This window comes from Colletes gigas, unplaced genomic scaffold, assembly GCF_013123115.1.
Source record: "Colletes gigas isolate AHSC1104 unplaced genomic scaffold, ASM1312311v1 Colletes_gigas_Sc00001, whole genome shotgun sequence".
Classification (NCBI taxonomy): domain Eukaryota; kingdom Metazoa; phylum Arthropoda; class Insecta; order Hymenoptera; family Colletidae; genus Colletes; species Colletes gigas.
The window spans coordinates 8059464-8076061 of record NW_025106630.1 but is presented as its reverse complement, the minus strand read 5'-3'; the positions used below and the strand labels follow the sequence as shown (position 1 = coordinate 8076061).

At 33.4% G+C, this 16598-nt stretch overlaps 4 protein-coding genes across 11 annotated transcripts; 1 reads left to right on the top strand and 3 right to left on the bottom strand.

Moving 5' to 3' along the window:
• Nucleotides 1–320: 320 nt before the first annotated feature.
• Nucleotides 321–2352, bottom strand: LOC122405278 (alpha-2-macroglobulin receptor-associated protein). The gene is made up of 7 exons (XM_043409904.1): nucleotides 2041–2352; nucleotides 1822–1963; nucleotides 1339–1509; nucleotides 1152–1262; nucleotides 967–1075; nucleotides 700–856; nucleotides 321–605 (listed from the first exon to the last, which is right to left on the bottom strand). The coding sequence occupies exons 1-7, from the start codon at nucleotides 2239–2241 to the stop codon at nucleotides 405–407; spliced, it is 1092 nt and encodes a 363-aa protein (XP_043265839.1). The 5' UTR covers nucleotides 2242–2352; the 3' UTR covers nucleotides 321–404.
• An 847-nt stretch (nucleotides 2353–3199) lies between these two features.
• Nucleotides 3200–7700, bottom strand: LOC122401042 (programmed cell death 6-interacting protein). Its single transcript, XM_043402983.1, has 15 exons — nucleotides 7417–7700; nucleotides 6856–6971; nucleotides 6407–6534; nucleotides 6048–6326; nucleotides 5869–5970; nucleotides 5531–5753; nucleotides 5327–5450; nucleotides 5073–5250; nucleotides 4848–5009; nucleotides 4638–4781; nucleotides 4344–4559; nucleotides 4122–4271; nucleotides 3905–4046; nucleotides 3648–3836; nucleotides 3200–3589 (listed from the first exon to the last, which is right to left on the bottom strand). Exons 1-15 carry the CDS (start codon nucleotides 7620–7622, stop codon nucleotides 3483–3485), a joined length of 2466 nt encoding a protein of 821 aa, XP_043258918.1. The 5' UTR covers nucleotides 7623–7700; the 3' UTR covers nucleotides 3200–3482.
• Nucleotides 7701–8875: 1175 nt separating this feature from the next.
• Nucleotides 8876–11997, top strand: LOC122394938 (transmembrane and ubiquitin-like domain-containing protein 1). 7 transcript variants are annotated; one of them, XM_043392169.1, is made up of 4 exons: nucleotides 8876–9002; nucleotides 9669–9986; nucleotides 10063–10369; nucleotides 10452–11997. In XM_043392169.1, the coding sequence occupies exons 2-4, from the start codon at nucleotides 9689–9691 to the stop codon at nucleotides 10924–10926; spliced, it is 1080 nt and encodes a 359-aa protein (XP_043248104.1). In that variant the 5' UTR covers nucleotides 8876–9002; nucleotides 9669–9688; the 3' UTR covers nucleotides 10927–11997. The 7 variants fall into 7 exon arrangements, with proteins under 7 accessions (XP_043248104.1, XP_043248122.1, XP_043248095.1 ...); XM_043392187.1 differs by having other exon boundaries at nucleotides 8888–9002; nucleotides 9687–9986; XM_043392160.1 differs by lacking the exon at nucleotides 8876–9002 and adding an exon at nucleotides 9011–9233 and having other exon boundaries at nucleotides 9687–9986.
• Nucleotides 11998–12127: 130 nt separating this feature from the next.
• On the bottom strand, nucleotides 12128–16146 carry LOC122394919 (isoleucine--tRNA ligase, cytoplasmic). Of its 2 annotated transcripts, XM_043392123.1 has the most exons (2): nucleotides 15573–15746; nucleotides 12128–15501 (listed from the first exon to the last, which is right to left on the bottom strand). In XM_043392123.1, the coding sequence occupies exons 1-2, from the start codon at nucleotides 15613–15615 to the stop codon at nucleotides 12302–12304; spliced, it is 3243 nt and encodes a 1080-aa protein (XP_043248058.1). In that variant the 5' UTR covers nucleotides 15616–15746; the 3' UTR covers nucleotides 12128–12301. The 2 variants fall into 2 exon arrangements, with proteins under 2 accessions (XP_043248058.1, XP_043248055.1); XM_043392120.1 differs by having other exon boundaries at nucleotides 12128–16146.
• Nucleotides 16147–16598: the final 452 nt, after the last annotated feature.

Sequence of the window (16598 nt, the reverse complement as noted above, 5' to 3'; positions counted from 1 at the left end):
ATTTATTTAAGTAAACTGTCACTTGCGTATTTGTAGCCGTTTCGTTTGCTTTTCCACTATGAAGTAGATCTCAGAACTGTTAGCAATTTCCATAACGATATTGATGTATCGAACGTTACTAAGTAACAATACATCGGTCAGAAGAGGGAATATAAATACAAATCAAGAAATAAAACTTTATAATAACGACACAATACAATTATACAAATTTAAAAGCCATCATACATATGTATACGTTATATAAATTTTTCATAAACATTTCATATAAAATAATAAGTAAGATTTAATCTTAAATTGATTTTTACATTGTTATTAAAAATATTTTTTTTAAACATATTTTCTCATTGTGATTAATTAAAAAGTAACAATTTGTATAAACTTAGCAAACTAGTTTTGAAATGCGTTTAAAGTTCAGAGTGAGTTTGTATTATTTTTGATTCAAGATCCCTGTGAAGCTTTTCTATTGTTCTAGCGTGATGTTTTATGTGTTGTTGCGAGGTAATGCTGTCTAAATCAGAACTCCCCTGACGCGCTGCTTCTAAAGCCGCTTCTTTGTGCAGATGACGTAACTTGAGTAATCTTCTTTCATAATGCAGAAGTTCCTCCTAAACAGTACCGTAAAATATCACTTAACAATTGAACAAAAATATCATTCTTATATACATATAAGCTAGACAAAATACTTCTACGTATTATTACCTTCAATGAAGCACGTTCATCCGGAGAGAACGAACCCTCTAATACAATACGCCACAATCCTTGTACTTTCGGTTCTACAAATTCTTTATGTTTTGGACCAGTAGCAGTTAATTCGTCCAATCGATCATACCCGTTTCTGATCTCCGAATGCTTTTCCCTAAAATGATGTACGTATTATTTATTAAACTTTCAGAGTTCAGAGAATTATTCAGAAAGTACTGACATTGAGATTAAAAACACGGGTTTATCTAGACGGTATACACATACCGAAGTAAAGTTGCTTTTTCCAAGTAATCTAACTTCTGTACTGGAACATTGTCTGACTCTTCCTTTTTATCTATTTCATTCCAGCTTTCTGGCTTATGGTATAAACTATCTGCAATACATGTGAAATATGGATTTATTCTATAATCTTCTGTTGTATTCAATAATTTTTTATTTATATTACTAACTTTCATGTATTTCTGTATCTCCAGCTTCCACATCTTTTAAAAGATTCATGTATTCGTCTACTTTGTCCTGATGATGTTGAAACTCTTCCTTCAAAGTTTGTAGTTCTTCGTCTATCGAATATAATGAGCAAGTTATTATTAATTTTCACGCAGGCACATATTACAACTATACATAAAGTACACTCACGCGTAAAGCCTCCATGTTCAGCTTTAGCCCATAACTTGTTCAATCTTTTGTCTCTAAATACATCTTTGGCAACATAGTTACTACCATCATTTAATGGCTTGTGTTTCTTTAGTAACTTTGGATCCTCTGTATCATCAAAATGTTCTAACAATCCATACGTGCTCATAATCCCTTTCATTAAACAAAAAATACTTTAATTTAGAAGCAATATACGTCATTATGGTGTTTGATATGGTTACTATCAAGGCAAAAATCATGGGTGAATTTCCCTATAATCTATGTGACTGAATTTCCACAGTCTATCCCAATTTTCCTCCTACCGCACAGTACCTTAAGCTCAGCAGAACCTTATGTAGCAGAGAAGGAAAGATAGTCGGGTAAAAAATATACTACCACGTATATAAGAATTTTGTTACAGAGTCTCGAGTTTGATGAAATTCAGCCATGCATTAATGCATTTATTTAGCCATTATATCAAATTACCAATAAGCTTTTTTCGCAAACGTGCCTCCTCTTCTCCATTCGGATCTTCCCCATTCGATTTAAAATGCTTAAACGCAATTTCTTCTTTGTCATGGATTTGCAAATCACTGAATATTGACTGCAGTTTCATATCGGTCAAACGCTGCGAGAGAATTTCGTTTTAAACATTCCCTTCGGGAAATGTAAATACAAGTACTTTTATAATACATTAATACTCACGTTTTTCGCTTTAATCCAGAGTACATTTAATTTTGCCATGCGAAACGGTTTGTCCAACTCACGAAGAGTGGTTGGAAATTGCGGAGAAGCTTCATATTTCTCTGTATTTGCTTCGGCGGAATATTTATTAACAGCTATTGTCGAATGAGATAATAAAATACATAAACTTACTGACAAATAAATGCTAACTGGAACTGTCATTGTTTCTTCGGAAATTTCTAAAAGAAAATACAGTCACTGTCACTGAGCAGTGTACCACACCGAGCACTGGATATACGGTGCATCAGAGTACCAGGGTACAACTGGTACCAGTGTGGTCAGATTTAGCATAATTGAGTGCATCGACGTCGACATTAGTAACGACGAACTTCCTTAGCGTCTGATATGATGAATGAAAAATTTCCACGTAAATACACGTTTTAAAACCCCCCCCCGATCATGTTTGAAATAAAACAATACTTTGGAAATAAATCGTTTGAATGTAGTTTATCTAATCTCTATTGAATCTTAAATAAACATTCTTTGTTATATAATTAAAGAATTATTATTTAAAATAATGGAATACTTATAGATATATATAAAGAATTTCTACACATTCTCCATCAAAATACGCGTTGTTTGCTATTTGAAACATTAAGATCCTCCAATCCGTTCAGAAGTTATAATATTTTAAAAGCGAACATTTCTGTACCTTTAAAATGTTATAACTTCGGAACGGATTGGAGGATTTCAATGTTTAAAAATGCAAACAACGCGTATTTTCGTGAAGAAATTCTAAGAATGTTCGGAAAAATTGGTGCGCGCGAGGGGTTTCAGTATTTAATTATGCAATTTTGTTATTTATGCAACGTTATTAAGCTACTGCCGCCCCAATCGGAGCCTAGCTGGCTGCTGATTGGCTGTACCCCTGTATAAAGGTGACCACAGCTGACCAATTTTTTTCAGTAGCCCTGGAACCGCCAGGATGCGGTGAAGAACTTAATTAGAGTACGTATAAGGGATTATAAAACTTTAGAATTGATAAAAATGAAGGAATTAATGGGTAAGGTAGAGAATATAAAAATCACGTAAAATATGTACTGATTTTGATTTTTTATTAATATAAACATAAGGAATGTTTTACACATTTCTAACTCTATTAAATAAAAATAATATGGTTTTATAGTAATCGTAAAATGAAGATAAGGTGTATACATATGTGTACAGGTGTATACGCTCGTACATAGTAATAGTAAAAAAAATTTCTTTTCCATCAATAGTTAAACCATGATCGGGGAGTCTTAATTCGTGTATTTCCGTAAACAAAATTTATTTATATTCACATATTTTATATACTTCAACTCCAATTTCTGCAACATTATCGCGTATAAGCTTTTCCAATTTCATAAAGTCATATAGCTACATTTGTTTAATCACAGTGCGTGTAAAATATACTTTATTCCTCAGAATGGATTGTGCCCTTGGGGAGGATGATTACCAGTATAGCGTGGCAGGGTTGCATAACCGCTGTAAGGAGTCTGAGGCATGCCTTGATACGGAATATAACCCCCTGAAAATGAATTAGATTTTTCAGATTTTTAATAAAAATTCATCGTTTTCTAAATTACCTTGCGGAGGGTAAGGCATTGTTGCGTATGGGTTATACGTGGCAGGCATGGGAGGAGGCATATATGCGGGATACGGTGTAGCGAGCCCGGCTCCGTATGGCATAGGCATTCCACCTTGAAAATATGTAGGATACGGTAATTGTGTCGATCCGCTTTGTTCTGTTAAAGGTTGACTTTGTCCAGATGCTCCTGAATATAATAAATTTTTTAAAATTTAACACAGAAAGAACAGATTTGTCGTAAAATAAAATTCATACCACTGTGATGCGCTGGTATGTTGGGAGTTGTAGCTGGACCACTATGGCTCAAATTTGTTGTTAAATCTTTCATTAGTTCCTCTTTTTCAGTTTTTCGAGCGAAACAGAAATCTGATATTTTGTTTTGGAAGACCACTAACAACTGTAAGAAGAAGATCGCTTACAATATCGATGCCAGTATGTATAATCAATGGATGTGTTATAATCAATATATTACCAATGTTAGATCATTGTAAAATTTAGCACCCTCTTTCAAATTGTTTGTTAATTCTTTAAATGCGTCATAAGCAGCTGCTAATTTGCATAACATCGTTTCTCTTGAACTGCCACTACCCGACTGTTCGTTCGTAAATTCTACATGACATCTCTGAAATTATTTTTTAAATAAGTATCATAGGCGATATTTAAATTGTATATTGAAAAGGAAATGTATATATACTTGAATTTCAGCAATTAGTTGCTCTTGTCGGGAAACGCTATCCCTTATTTGTTTTTGCAAAGGTCCGTACGTTTTTCCTATACTTTCTACGGATAAATTTGGCTCGTCGATGGCACCGTCTTTAGCAAGTGCCGACAAAAATGTAACTTTCATATCGGTAGTAGCAGATTTTATTTCACTTTCTATAACGTCACGTTCTGCTTTTAATGTCGCAACCTTGAAAGTAAAATTGGGGATCGTGAAACAATCGAAATATCGTATATGTAGAAATATACATGCGTGTAAGAGGCTTACATCGTCCATTAGCTTCCTAAGTTGTGCCACGGTATTACTTTCTTGAACAGCTAATCCAGTTGGTACAGCATTAATCAGATCGCTATCGTTCAAACTTAAGGTTTCCATACCATTTTTATGATTTTCGTATTTTTCGCGTATAATCTAAATAAATATCTTATTTTTAGTGTACTTATATAAAATTCATTTCTATTCATCCTTATAATTTACCTTATCGGCCGCAACAGCATTGTTAATAATTTCATGATATTTTCGTAAAACAACAGTGAATTGCTCTGTTAAACGTGCACTGGGTATTCTTGTCCAGCGTTCCTTAAACTGTTCCCTTAACTGATCATCGGATTCACGTTCCTCTTGAAGCATTCGGTCACACTACGAAAAGAGCAGTACTTCGATAGTTAGATTGCAAAACAAACATCTCTAATAATTTATTACCTCATCTAAAAGTTCCTTATTTCGTTGTAAAAGATCTGGCAATTCTTTCATAGCAATTTCCAAAGCATTGATTCCACCTGACTCTTTGACATACTGAGCTTTCTCCAACAAGGACTGAGGTAATTCAGTTCCACTTGTATCTTCAATAGCTGCCGGTAAATTTAAACTTGCCAAAACGCTAAAAATAATAATTGAATTATTAAATGTTAAATAAACATAAAGTATTTACACGAATAGTTCGATAGTTGCTGTACCTGTTTAGGACTTGCGTCATTTCGCGTAGTTTTGAAATTTCTGAGTTAACCAGCTCGTTGCGACGAACTTCGTAAGATGACAACGCTTGGTGTACGCTAACGGGCAATAAGTCGGAGAAAAGATCTGGAAATGTGAAATGTTTGTACAAAACAACTCTAACCAAAGAAAATATTCGACCGAGCATATTATCAAATACAATAAACCTTTAAAACTAGAGCTGAAGGTTTCAGGTAATGGTAACAATTTTGCAACATTAGCTTTTCCCACAGGTTCTAAAGATTTCACGTCTGGTATTCTTTCATGATAAATAAAATCGTTATCTTTTTTCACTTCTGTAAAATTCCTTTGTGCTCTGTTAGCGTATTCTTGAAACAAATTAGGTTTATACGAGCGTTGTTGTGCCGCTTTGAATAGTTCCACAGCACACTAAAATATATCTTAATCAATATTGTACACGTTACAAAATACTTAAAGTATGTAAAATTCATTATTTAACACAGCTTCGGCCATACAGATTTTACTTTACGATAAATCAAATTACCTCCAATCTAGCGATTTGTTCTCCAATTGATTTACCGTTTTTACATACCAACGACTGATAAAATTCAGTCATCGCGCGATATCCAGCTTGTTTCCCTGCTATCTGTATTAATGTAATAAAACTAATTAGCTACCTGTATTAGATATATATTGCACGTAAATAGAATTTCAGGCACACACCAATGGAACCCATTCTTTATCCCAAAATGCTCTAAAAATCTCTTTCTGAAACAACTTTAACGTATCCGCGTACAATTCCTCTGCCTGTGCAGCTAATTTAGCAACAATTCCATCTTTCATAGCATCATGAATTGCTTTATGTACAAATATTTCCTGAGCTTGAGCAAGCATCAACGAAGATAATGCGCCTAATGTTTCTGGACTAATATCGGGCGTTGGTTCTTGTTGAATAGCCATCATAACATTCCCTTTAAGATAATTAAAGATACCAGCAGATAGCTGAAACATACACAGCATTTTAATGTATATAATTTCAAAATTATATCATTATGTAACATTTCTCCTACTAGTATACAAACCTGAAACAATTTTGCTGCCAGCTTTAATCCTTCATCACTTTCCAGAGATTGTGTTGCTGCTACTGAACTTTGCAAAGCAGCAATATTGAATAATACGCATACCTTTTCATATGCCAATGTACTGATTGCTAAACATATCAAATAATATTATGTTAATATAATATTTTCATGTTACAACTTCATATTATTTTTTACAGTATGGCTTATCATTATATGTTTTTCTACATTCAATTGCCATGATACATATTGTTAGAGATAAATCACGAATATAGATGTAGTTGATAACACCTTATCTTTTATCTATTCATCAAATAGGATTAATCTATATTATGTATGTAAATATTATTTGAATTTCTTTTGTTATCGATCAACTATATTCAATCATTACCAGCTATATCAATACTTTTAATTTAACTTTATATATATTATAAATACATCAATGATCTTACTTAAACTAAGTTTCCCACCAAATATGGTACGGTCAAATGCGTCCTTCCATTTAAATGGGATTTGTAGTTCGTGAGCAGGAATCTTGCCCTCCAATGCACACAACTGATCATAATAACTAAATAAGAAAATTACACATTATACTAATATCATTTTAATCCAGTATAATTAACAAATGATTATATTCTACTCTATTTGTATCAAAACCATATCAGTAGTACAAATCAAAAAATGCTATTTGAATAACTGACACTTCATTCGATTTATTAACAATCCTTATCCATCCTAAGACTCCTTTCACAAAAGGATACTATGCTATACAAGTATGATTAGATACCGATCGTACGTGTAATTCAATGGGAGCGGCAATTCTCGAGCCTACACTGAAATCAAAGTTACCAATACGTAATACGCGGTATTGCATCCAAGTATCGTCGTCTGAAAAGGTTCTAATGGTATGCGCAAAGATAGTATTAAAGGAACGGTTCACATGGAAATGTATCATTTTTAATAAATTACTGTAATTAGAATCAAAATAATATTTAATTAAAGATGACTCATACCTGTATATAACCTCCAATGAACTTTCATATTTCTCGAAAGCCCTCCATAAAGCATTGTTCCTTAATTTACTGAACTCGGTAATCGCCTCTGTATAATCCTTCTGATTACTCGCGCCATTATACGTTGATTTGATAACATTCGTAAGTGGTTTAATGACATCTACATCAGACGGTTTCTTAAGCGGCACCGAAATTAGCTCAGCCATTTTAACGTCTGATACGGAATCGTATTTCCTGCCTGTCAGATCTCAGATGGGCCGAGTGATCGCGCATGCACGTTCAAAATAACAATTGTGTGGTGATAGCCTAAGGTTGGCAGCGCGAGTGGCGCCAGCTGGTGGCAATAGGATGGAAGCATGTGACAGGGACTAGCGCTCCACTCCTCGCTCCACTCGCCACTTCGTCACGGTATCCCGGCACGACAAGTCGTTTGCGAATGAAACCGTTGTATAGCTACACGTGAAGTTGACTCATTTACCTGGCATCCCACAGCAGCATTGAATCTGACGCAGGGCATAGTCTTCTAATTGATGATTCCTAATTGGTAGAGTATGACGGTTCTAGTATCGTTCTACCAATCAGAAATTTAGTGGCATATATGTGTTGTGATCTGACCGAATCGAAGAAAATATCTATGACACTAGCTTCTTTAGCCTGCGTCATATGATAAGGTAATGTAATACGCAACATATGAATGTACACGGCGTATTGTGGTGTTACTTTTTCGATATGTAGGGTAACCCTAAAAACATCATATTCTACCAATTCGAGATCATCGATATCGTTCCACCAATCGAAAGACTTACGTCTTGTGACGGATTCAATGCTCCCCCTCTGTATGTACTGTTACGTCGGGATTCCGTCGGCATCGGCTAAATTAACGCGGACGTTACAATACATTAAAATAAATGCGTCAAAATTTGTATTCTAGACGAAATTTGAAATGCAATTTGAAATACTATTTTAGATAGTACACGTTAAAGTAAATGAAAATAAAGTATTATTCTATTTCAACTATAACGAATCAGAATTAGAGAAAAAGTAAACTATTAACTATCCATCCGCTTCGTTGATAATATTTTGAAATGTTTAAGAGAGATAATAAATATGTATACATTTTTTAGGTATAATATATTGATAGTAATCTTGAACGGTGACCGAAACGTCACATCTGATTCCGATGAAATAAGTGCCGTTAATGTATATAATAATCCTTTACGCAATAATGTATGTTTATTTTGATTTTGTAAAAAGAATTATATATAAATTTAAAATAAGAAGACGCGAGGATATTAAGTCCAATATTTTTAACACATATTATGTTAATAGTAAAGTACTCGTATAGACAAATTTACAAAGTTATAGCACTCTTGAAAATATTTTGTCCAATGGGAATGCAAAGTGTATTTTCAATAAACAAACCGCGTTGCGAATACCTGTTCCCCTGTGAAATCATTAAAAGAAAACGTGACTGGTAGATATGCATGTTACGTATATGTGCAGTTTTCATTAATTATTAACTAAATAGTGCACGTATGTCGCTGTCCGTTTCAAACTATCAGTATCAGTGTCTTCTCTAGATATTTGTAAGTAGATGAGATTTTTATAAGTGCTTCGATGCATTTTAATTTTGTTCTGTTGCAATTCGTGTAAATTAACGCGAAAATAGTGACACGCAAATAAAAAAAAGTGAGAGAAATTGTGGTAATGTGAATCATACTTTAGAATATAACGAAGAATACATGGAACTGTTATCACCAGATTTTTTTGATACGTGTAAATAACAATCATTTGCTACACTGGGAAATACCAAAAAAGTAATGTAAATGTACTCCAATTACATAGGACCTTATACGTGTTATTTAGAAAGTTTATCCCTGAATTTTAACTCGAATAAAGAAAAGCAGCCAGAATTTCACCTTGAAGTTGTGCATACGAAATCAGAATTTTCTGTTTTTGTTTATAAACGATAAATTTTGAAAACGTCTCGAAAATAGCAGTAGTATCATTATTTCGTGGCATCTTCTTAATTAATAAAAAAATCAACTATATTTAGCATACGTATATATTATTCATTATTTGTAATTATAATATAATTGACATATAATGAATACGGACATATATAATAAATGTAAACACGACCTATGAATTATTTATTACTGTCAGACATACGTGAATATTTGTTCCCCTTACTTCTTGCTACTGTATTAATGTTGTTTTATTATTCATATACATTTACCTCATTTACACAGGTCGATCTCTAATTATAGAAATGACTCTGATCGAGGGTGTTGGAAATGAAGTTACAAATTTCTTTATTGTTGTGGTTGTCCTCTTGGTAGGCTGGCTTGCATGGTGTTCTACCAGCATCATAGATCAACCATTAATACGCACAGTACTTATATTACAACATCGAACACGCACACATAACGCCGAACTTAGATCTAATCATCAAAATACAAACATCAGTCAGGCTTCAAATATGGAGATATCGCAGGATGAATCTGTAGAGCCAATTACTGAGAATAATAGCAATAATTCGCAAAGTTGTCCACAACCATCTGTTGCAGGTAATATATCCTATTTCAAAATACTTCTATAAGAATAGTAAATAACATCAGAATCATTAATTATATATCATGATAGACACAAATGGAGAAATTTCCTTAGAATCGCATGGAATATTCGAAGCAACTGCTACGGAAGAAGTACTTATTGAAGCTATGGACTCGTTCAATAATGATAATACACCTTTGTTGCAAAAGCAAACTAAAATAGATACTACGGAGGAAACAAGTATACCGACATCAGCATGCATTGATAATGTAGAATGCAGACCTGAAAATCTTTCAACGAACGATGCTAATGAAATTAGCATAAAACTTAAGTTTATAAATGATGATGAAAAAGTAGTTATCGGAAGTCTTAATGAACTACTTGGGGACTTTAAAAGGTCCCTACAGTTTAATACATTTAATTTTTATTTCGAATTTATAAAAAGGATAAATATATAAGGGACATTTATATTTTTGCAGGAGACACTTCCAAACGGAACTTGATGAACAGAAATTGGTTCGTTTAATTTTTAAAGGTCATATATTACAAACTGATAATCAAACATTAGAGCAATGTGGTTTGTATAACAACTGTGTAGTCCACTGTTTGATACACCAGCCTAGACCAAGCCCTATACCACCTCAGACGTCAACATTAGACAATTCGTCAACAATGTATATCATTCCTGTGGCAATTTCAGATATACCTGCAGCACTAGAAGATGTACTTGATGCCAGAGAAATTAGTTCAGTACATAACGAATGGGATTTAAGTAGACTCTTAGTCTGTATTTTGACTCTTATTATAGGTGTTGCTTGGTATACTCTGTACCATCGAGCTCAACTTTTTACTGCAACTACTACACTTGCATTATACACGTTCACTACAATTTTTACCGTTTCATTATTCTGTCACTTCTTTTCTGATCAAGATAACATTAGAAATACTGAATAAATTTAAATTGGATTCGTCGATAAACACTTTAAGATATTATTTTGAAATATGATTTTGTAAAATCCATATTGTTTAAACACACTTGTTCTTGACATTAAATAGAATATAATGAGTAATATTGCGATTTTTATAAGTGGTTTAAACTAAATCATTTAAATAAAAAATGAAATCTGCCTGATTATGTATAATCGCGTTTCAGTAGAGGTGACTTTCTATGCATTAAATTCAAAACTGATTTATGTATTTGAAAGGATTTATTTTTGGGTTAACGTGACACCGATTAAAAAAGAAAGCATGTATATTATGACGTTATATTTATAACAAAGAATCAATTCTTTAGTACCTAGTCAACATTTGTTTATTTAGATATGTTTATAAAATTAATCTTTGATAAATATTATTAAAGTGTTGAATTAGTTATAATAAATACTATAAACTATGGTAACAATGGTGCTGTATTATATTACTTTCAAGAGTGTTTATTATATATGTTCATGTTTGTAATTTTTTTTATTGTATTTGAAAATATCATCATGCACATCTACAAGTGCGATTTTAATCCGATTAACGTAATCATTATTAGTAATTTATAAGTTGTGGTTTACATTAGGGTAACGTGTGTTTAATTTTTCTGTAAAAAAAATACTCTTGCAACCTGTAAAATTTACAATTCTCAAATGAAAATTGCATACGAAGGCATATAATTTTCTTTGCACCATTTATTCATTGTTACAGAAGAATGACTAAAATCGTCGAGGGTGTATAAATATATATAATTAGTAATGTGTTAAAACTATTACAATTGTAATTTGCTACGAGATACACTTCATTATACTTCCAAAAAAAAGGAACTTCATTGTTATCTATGGCTAAGGGCGTCATCAAGGGCAATGATTAATAATTACCTCTATAATTCATTGTACCATAGTAGTTTGTAGATAACTGTAATTACAAAATATCGTTACAGTTTTACTAAATGTGAATAAATGTCTATTTATTCGATGTTTTCTTGCATTTGTATATTTTTTAATTTGTGGATTAAGTAAATGTAAATAAACATTTTATTTTTCATTCGAATTTATATGAAAATTGAAAAACGAATTTGGTGGTGTGCATGTGTATTTAGACATTTTATAATTTATAAGTTTATTATTTTTTAATTATACAGGACAATTACAGTTGTATATTGTTCTTTTGCTTAAGATAAAACTAACAACATACAAAGTCTTTGATGTTAAATAAATAAGTAATTACTTTGTACACAAAGTTAACAAGCTGAAATTTATATTTAATCATTTAACCCTGACAAATATTCTGGGAGGATGTACTTACACGAATAGAAAGTAAATAAATAAACTGATTTTTTAAACGAAAGTTAACTTAGTTCCAAAGTTTTTCCATTTAATTGGCATAATATTGCAGGTAAAGGTTCAGAAATACTTGTGTGATCAAAGAAAAGATGTAATCGTTGCTTTAACATCGCGTGATCGAAATTAAAATTCCCTTTCGGGTTTTCTAATAAAATGGTACCTTTACCTGCAGCACTATTTATATTAACAAATTTACAAACAGGATTTGTTAATGTCGCAGATGGTGACAATATTTCTGATGAGCCAACTTTTCTTACTTTTATCGTTTCTTTATGTAATAATGATATATCACTTAATTCCAGCATCGGCTCATTGTTGATATACAAGTCATAAAAACAACCGTGAATACCAAATATTAGTTCAATTTCTCGCTTTAATTGTTCGTATGAAATTGGAGTAAGTGATTTTGGAGTTTGTAATAAAATAGTTCCTAAGCAACTGGTTGCACCGAATCTTGGTTTTATATTTAGAAGTTCAACATTTACATATTTTAACAAAGTTTCCGTTTCTGTTTTGTTATTTTGAACTTGGCGCATAGTTTTTACTAAAGTAAGTTTCATGTCCATTCCCTTAATACTTTCTGTTTTCTCTATGATTACGCTTGCGTTACTTGGCATTTTAAGTGAATCTTCTTGGGGTGTTTTAGTCGCATTTTCAATAAAACTTTTATGACTAACGATTACTTTTGCTAAGGTACTATCTCTATCTTGAATTTCATAATATGCAATTGCCTCGTCCGATGGAACCAACTGAGCTTTCTTCCGCAATTTTTGAATCCTATTGATTACTTCCCTAGCTATTCCTTCATTATGCATACTTTCGTCAGGAGTGACATCCAACAAAATTAAAACATTTCCTTCGCTATGAGCTTCATATTGCTTAGATAATTGTTCAGCAGCTGGGCCTGTGAAACTAAACATCAAACGTAAATCTTGCTTTTCTAATTTATGACCCTGTACAATAATCTCATTTGTTGTAACAAATGTTTGTAGTTGTTCATCGGAAAGTTCTTTAATAGCTTGAGTAACAGACTTGAATTCAGCCTTTAGGCGTGATCCAAGTATTTTGTGATCTGGTTCTGCTCTTAGTATAACACCATATTTTTGTTTGTCCGTAGTAACTGTTAACTCCTTTACATTAAGTTCTTCAAGAATGTATGACTTTAAAGAGATTATTTCTTCTAGTATTGTAGCATCTTGGTGAATTACTACGAGCTCTGGTAACGGATATTTGACAGGAATTGTTTTCCTATCTCTTACAACGCGTCCTAATTCAATTACAGTTTGCATGTATGATACTGCTTTTTCAATATTTTCATCGATTAATTGTAAACAGGACTCTGGTACCATTTGATAGTGAACACTCTCCATGTTAGTTTTAGATGGTGAAAGTATTTTCGTTAAACGTTGGAACATAAATTCTGTTAAAAACGGTGTAAAGGGTGCATTTATACACACCATGGTGTAAAGAACAGAGAATAAAGTATTTAACGCTTGCCGACAATCAGTTGCACCGCCGTCACCTTTTATACGTTTTCTGTTCATTCTCACATACCAATTAGTTAGATTATCTATGTATTTTACCAAGTGTGGTACTACAGTGTATAATTTGTAAGACTGCATTTCTTGTTTAACAAACTGCAGTAACGTTTGTGTAAAAGATATAATCCACCTATCCATTATATTATTAGAACGTTCGTTTTTCGTTTTATCGTATACAAAAGTAGTTTCCTCTTCTCTTTCAAATCGTTCAATATTCTGTAGTAAGAATCTAAATGCATTGTACCAAGGTAGAAATATATCTTTTATAACATCTCTTACTCCCTCCTCTTTGAATCGTAGATTTTCAGCCCTTACAACAGGGGAATTAATTAAGTACAAACGCAAAGCATCTGCTCCATACTTATCGACAATTTCTATAGGATCCGGATAATTCTTTTTACGTTTTGACATTTTTTGTCCATCGGATGCCAGAATCAAACCATTGGCGACAAGATTTTTAAATGGAGCTTTTTTGAAAAGTGCAGTTGATATAACTAAAAGAGTATAGAACCATCCACGAGTTTGATCGATACCTTCCCCGATAAAGTCAGCCGGGAAATGATCTTCAAATTCTTTCTTGCATTCAAAAGGATAGTGCATTTGTGCAAACGGCATAGAACCGGACTCGAACCAGCAATCAAAGACTTCGGGTACACGTCGTAAAGGTGGATATCCCGGTCGATTTGAGGGTATAGTTAAATCATCTATGCTTTCTCTATGAATGTCTGTCACTTTTGTGTTCGTTAATCTTTCTAATTCTGCAATACTTCCTATACATACAATCTCTTGTCCATCTTCTGAAATCCACAAAGGGATTGGATTACCCCAATAACGATTTCTGCTAATAGCCCAATCGCGTGCATCTCTTAACCAGTTACCAAATCGTTTTTCTTTCACAGAATCTGGTACCCAGTAAGTATTACTGTTTGCTGTTATTAGCTGATCTTTTATAGCTTCTACTCTAATGAACCACGACGGTACAGCTTTATAAATCAACGGAGTATCGGATCGCCAGCAATATGGATAACTGTGCTTAGTCGTACTGCTCTGTATTAATCTTTTATTTGCCTGTAGGTATTTGATTATTTCTTTGTCTGCATCTTTTACGTATTTTCCAGCAAAATCATGAACCGGTTCTATAAAACATCCACAACTATCGATAGGACATATAATTTCTTGATCTTTTGTTATAATACCAGCTGCTAAACAACATCGATAGTCATCTTCGCCAAAATAGGGAGCTTGATGAACAATACCTGTACCAGTTTCTGCAGTAACATACGTATCGTTTAATACTACAAAAGCACCTTTCTCCCTTAAATTTTGAAAATATGGAAAAGGTGGTTTGTATATCTTTCCCTTTAAATCAGATCCTTTCCTCTTACGTTGTACAGTATATGCATCTGAAGATTTATATATAAGTTCTAAACTAGATTCCAATATAATGTATACATTGTCGGAAGAATGATCTTTAACTTCTATGTATTCAAAATTAGGATTACAACAAAGTGCCATGTTGCTAGGTAGAGTCCAAGGAGTGGTGGTCCAAGCAAGAATAGAAATACCTGGCTCATCTACCAGAGGAAAAGATACAACTACAGAAGGGTCGACAACATCTTTGTAATTTTGTCCTGATTCAAAATTGGACAGCGGTGTGTTACAGCCTGTAGAAAAAGGCATTACTTTAACACCCTGATACACAAGACCCTTATTATATAGCTCCTTGAAAACCCACCAGACAGATTCCATATACCAGGGATATAATGTTTTGTAATCATTCTTAAAATCTATCCATCTTCCGATTCTAGTCACAATCATTTCCCATTCTGCTGCATACCGCATTACAATATTTCTACATTCTTTATTATAATTCGCTATTCCCATTTTAGCAACATCGTCAGGACCTTTTATGTCCAATGTCTTATCTATTTCAAACTCGACAGGTAAACCATGAGTGTCCCAACCAAATCTTCTTTCCACATAAAAACCAGATTGATGAGCGTATCGTGTTACAATATCTTTTATTGTGCCAGCAAGTATATGACCGTAATGTGGCAAACCAGTAGCAAAAGGTGGGCCATCATAAAACGTATATTTCGGTTTTCCTTTCGATTGTTTCAAGCAATTTTGAAAAGTATTTAGTTTTTTCCACAATTCCAATACGAGCTCCTCTTCCTTTGGAAAATTTATCGTCTCCGGAAGTTTTTCCTTCATTTTTGAAGATTTTTACCTCGCGATCTACTCAGTGCCGGTTAATTCTGATACAACCAGTTCAATATGTCATGCACCGTATCGTACTCGTAACGAAATTTTAGAGAGGTTAGCGCTAAACTCACAGCATGCTGCATGTGTTCCTAGAAATGTAAAAAGACTTAAAAGACTTAAAAGCTCATACACAGTATGGCCAGGTCGTGCATAATTGAGTGCATCGAAATCGACAATAGTGACGACGAACTTCCTTAGCGTTTAACGGAGTGGTGGGGATAGCATGCATATACTTCCGCACGAGCCACGCGTTCGTGAGCTCGGCACTTCGCACAATTTCGGGAAAACGATAAAGAACGCTAGTGTGAGTAAAAGTGCTGAGACAGCGAGGTCGCGTTTCAGCTGTTTCTCTTTCACAAGAGCAAGAAGGAAAGGCTCACACTAGCGTTCTTTATCGTTTTCCCGAAATTGTGCAGTGTCGAGCTCACGTACCGTGGCTCGTGCGATAGTATATGCCTGCTATCCCCACCACTCCGTTGGACGCTAAGGAAGTTCG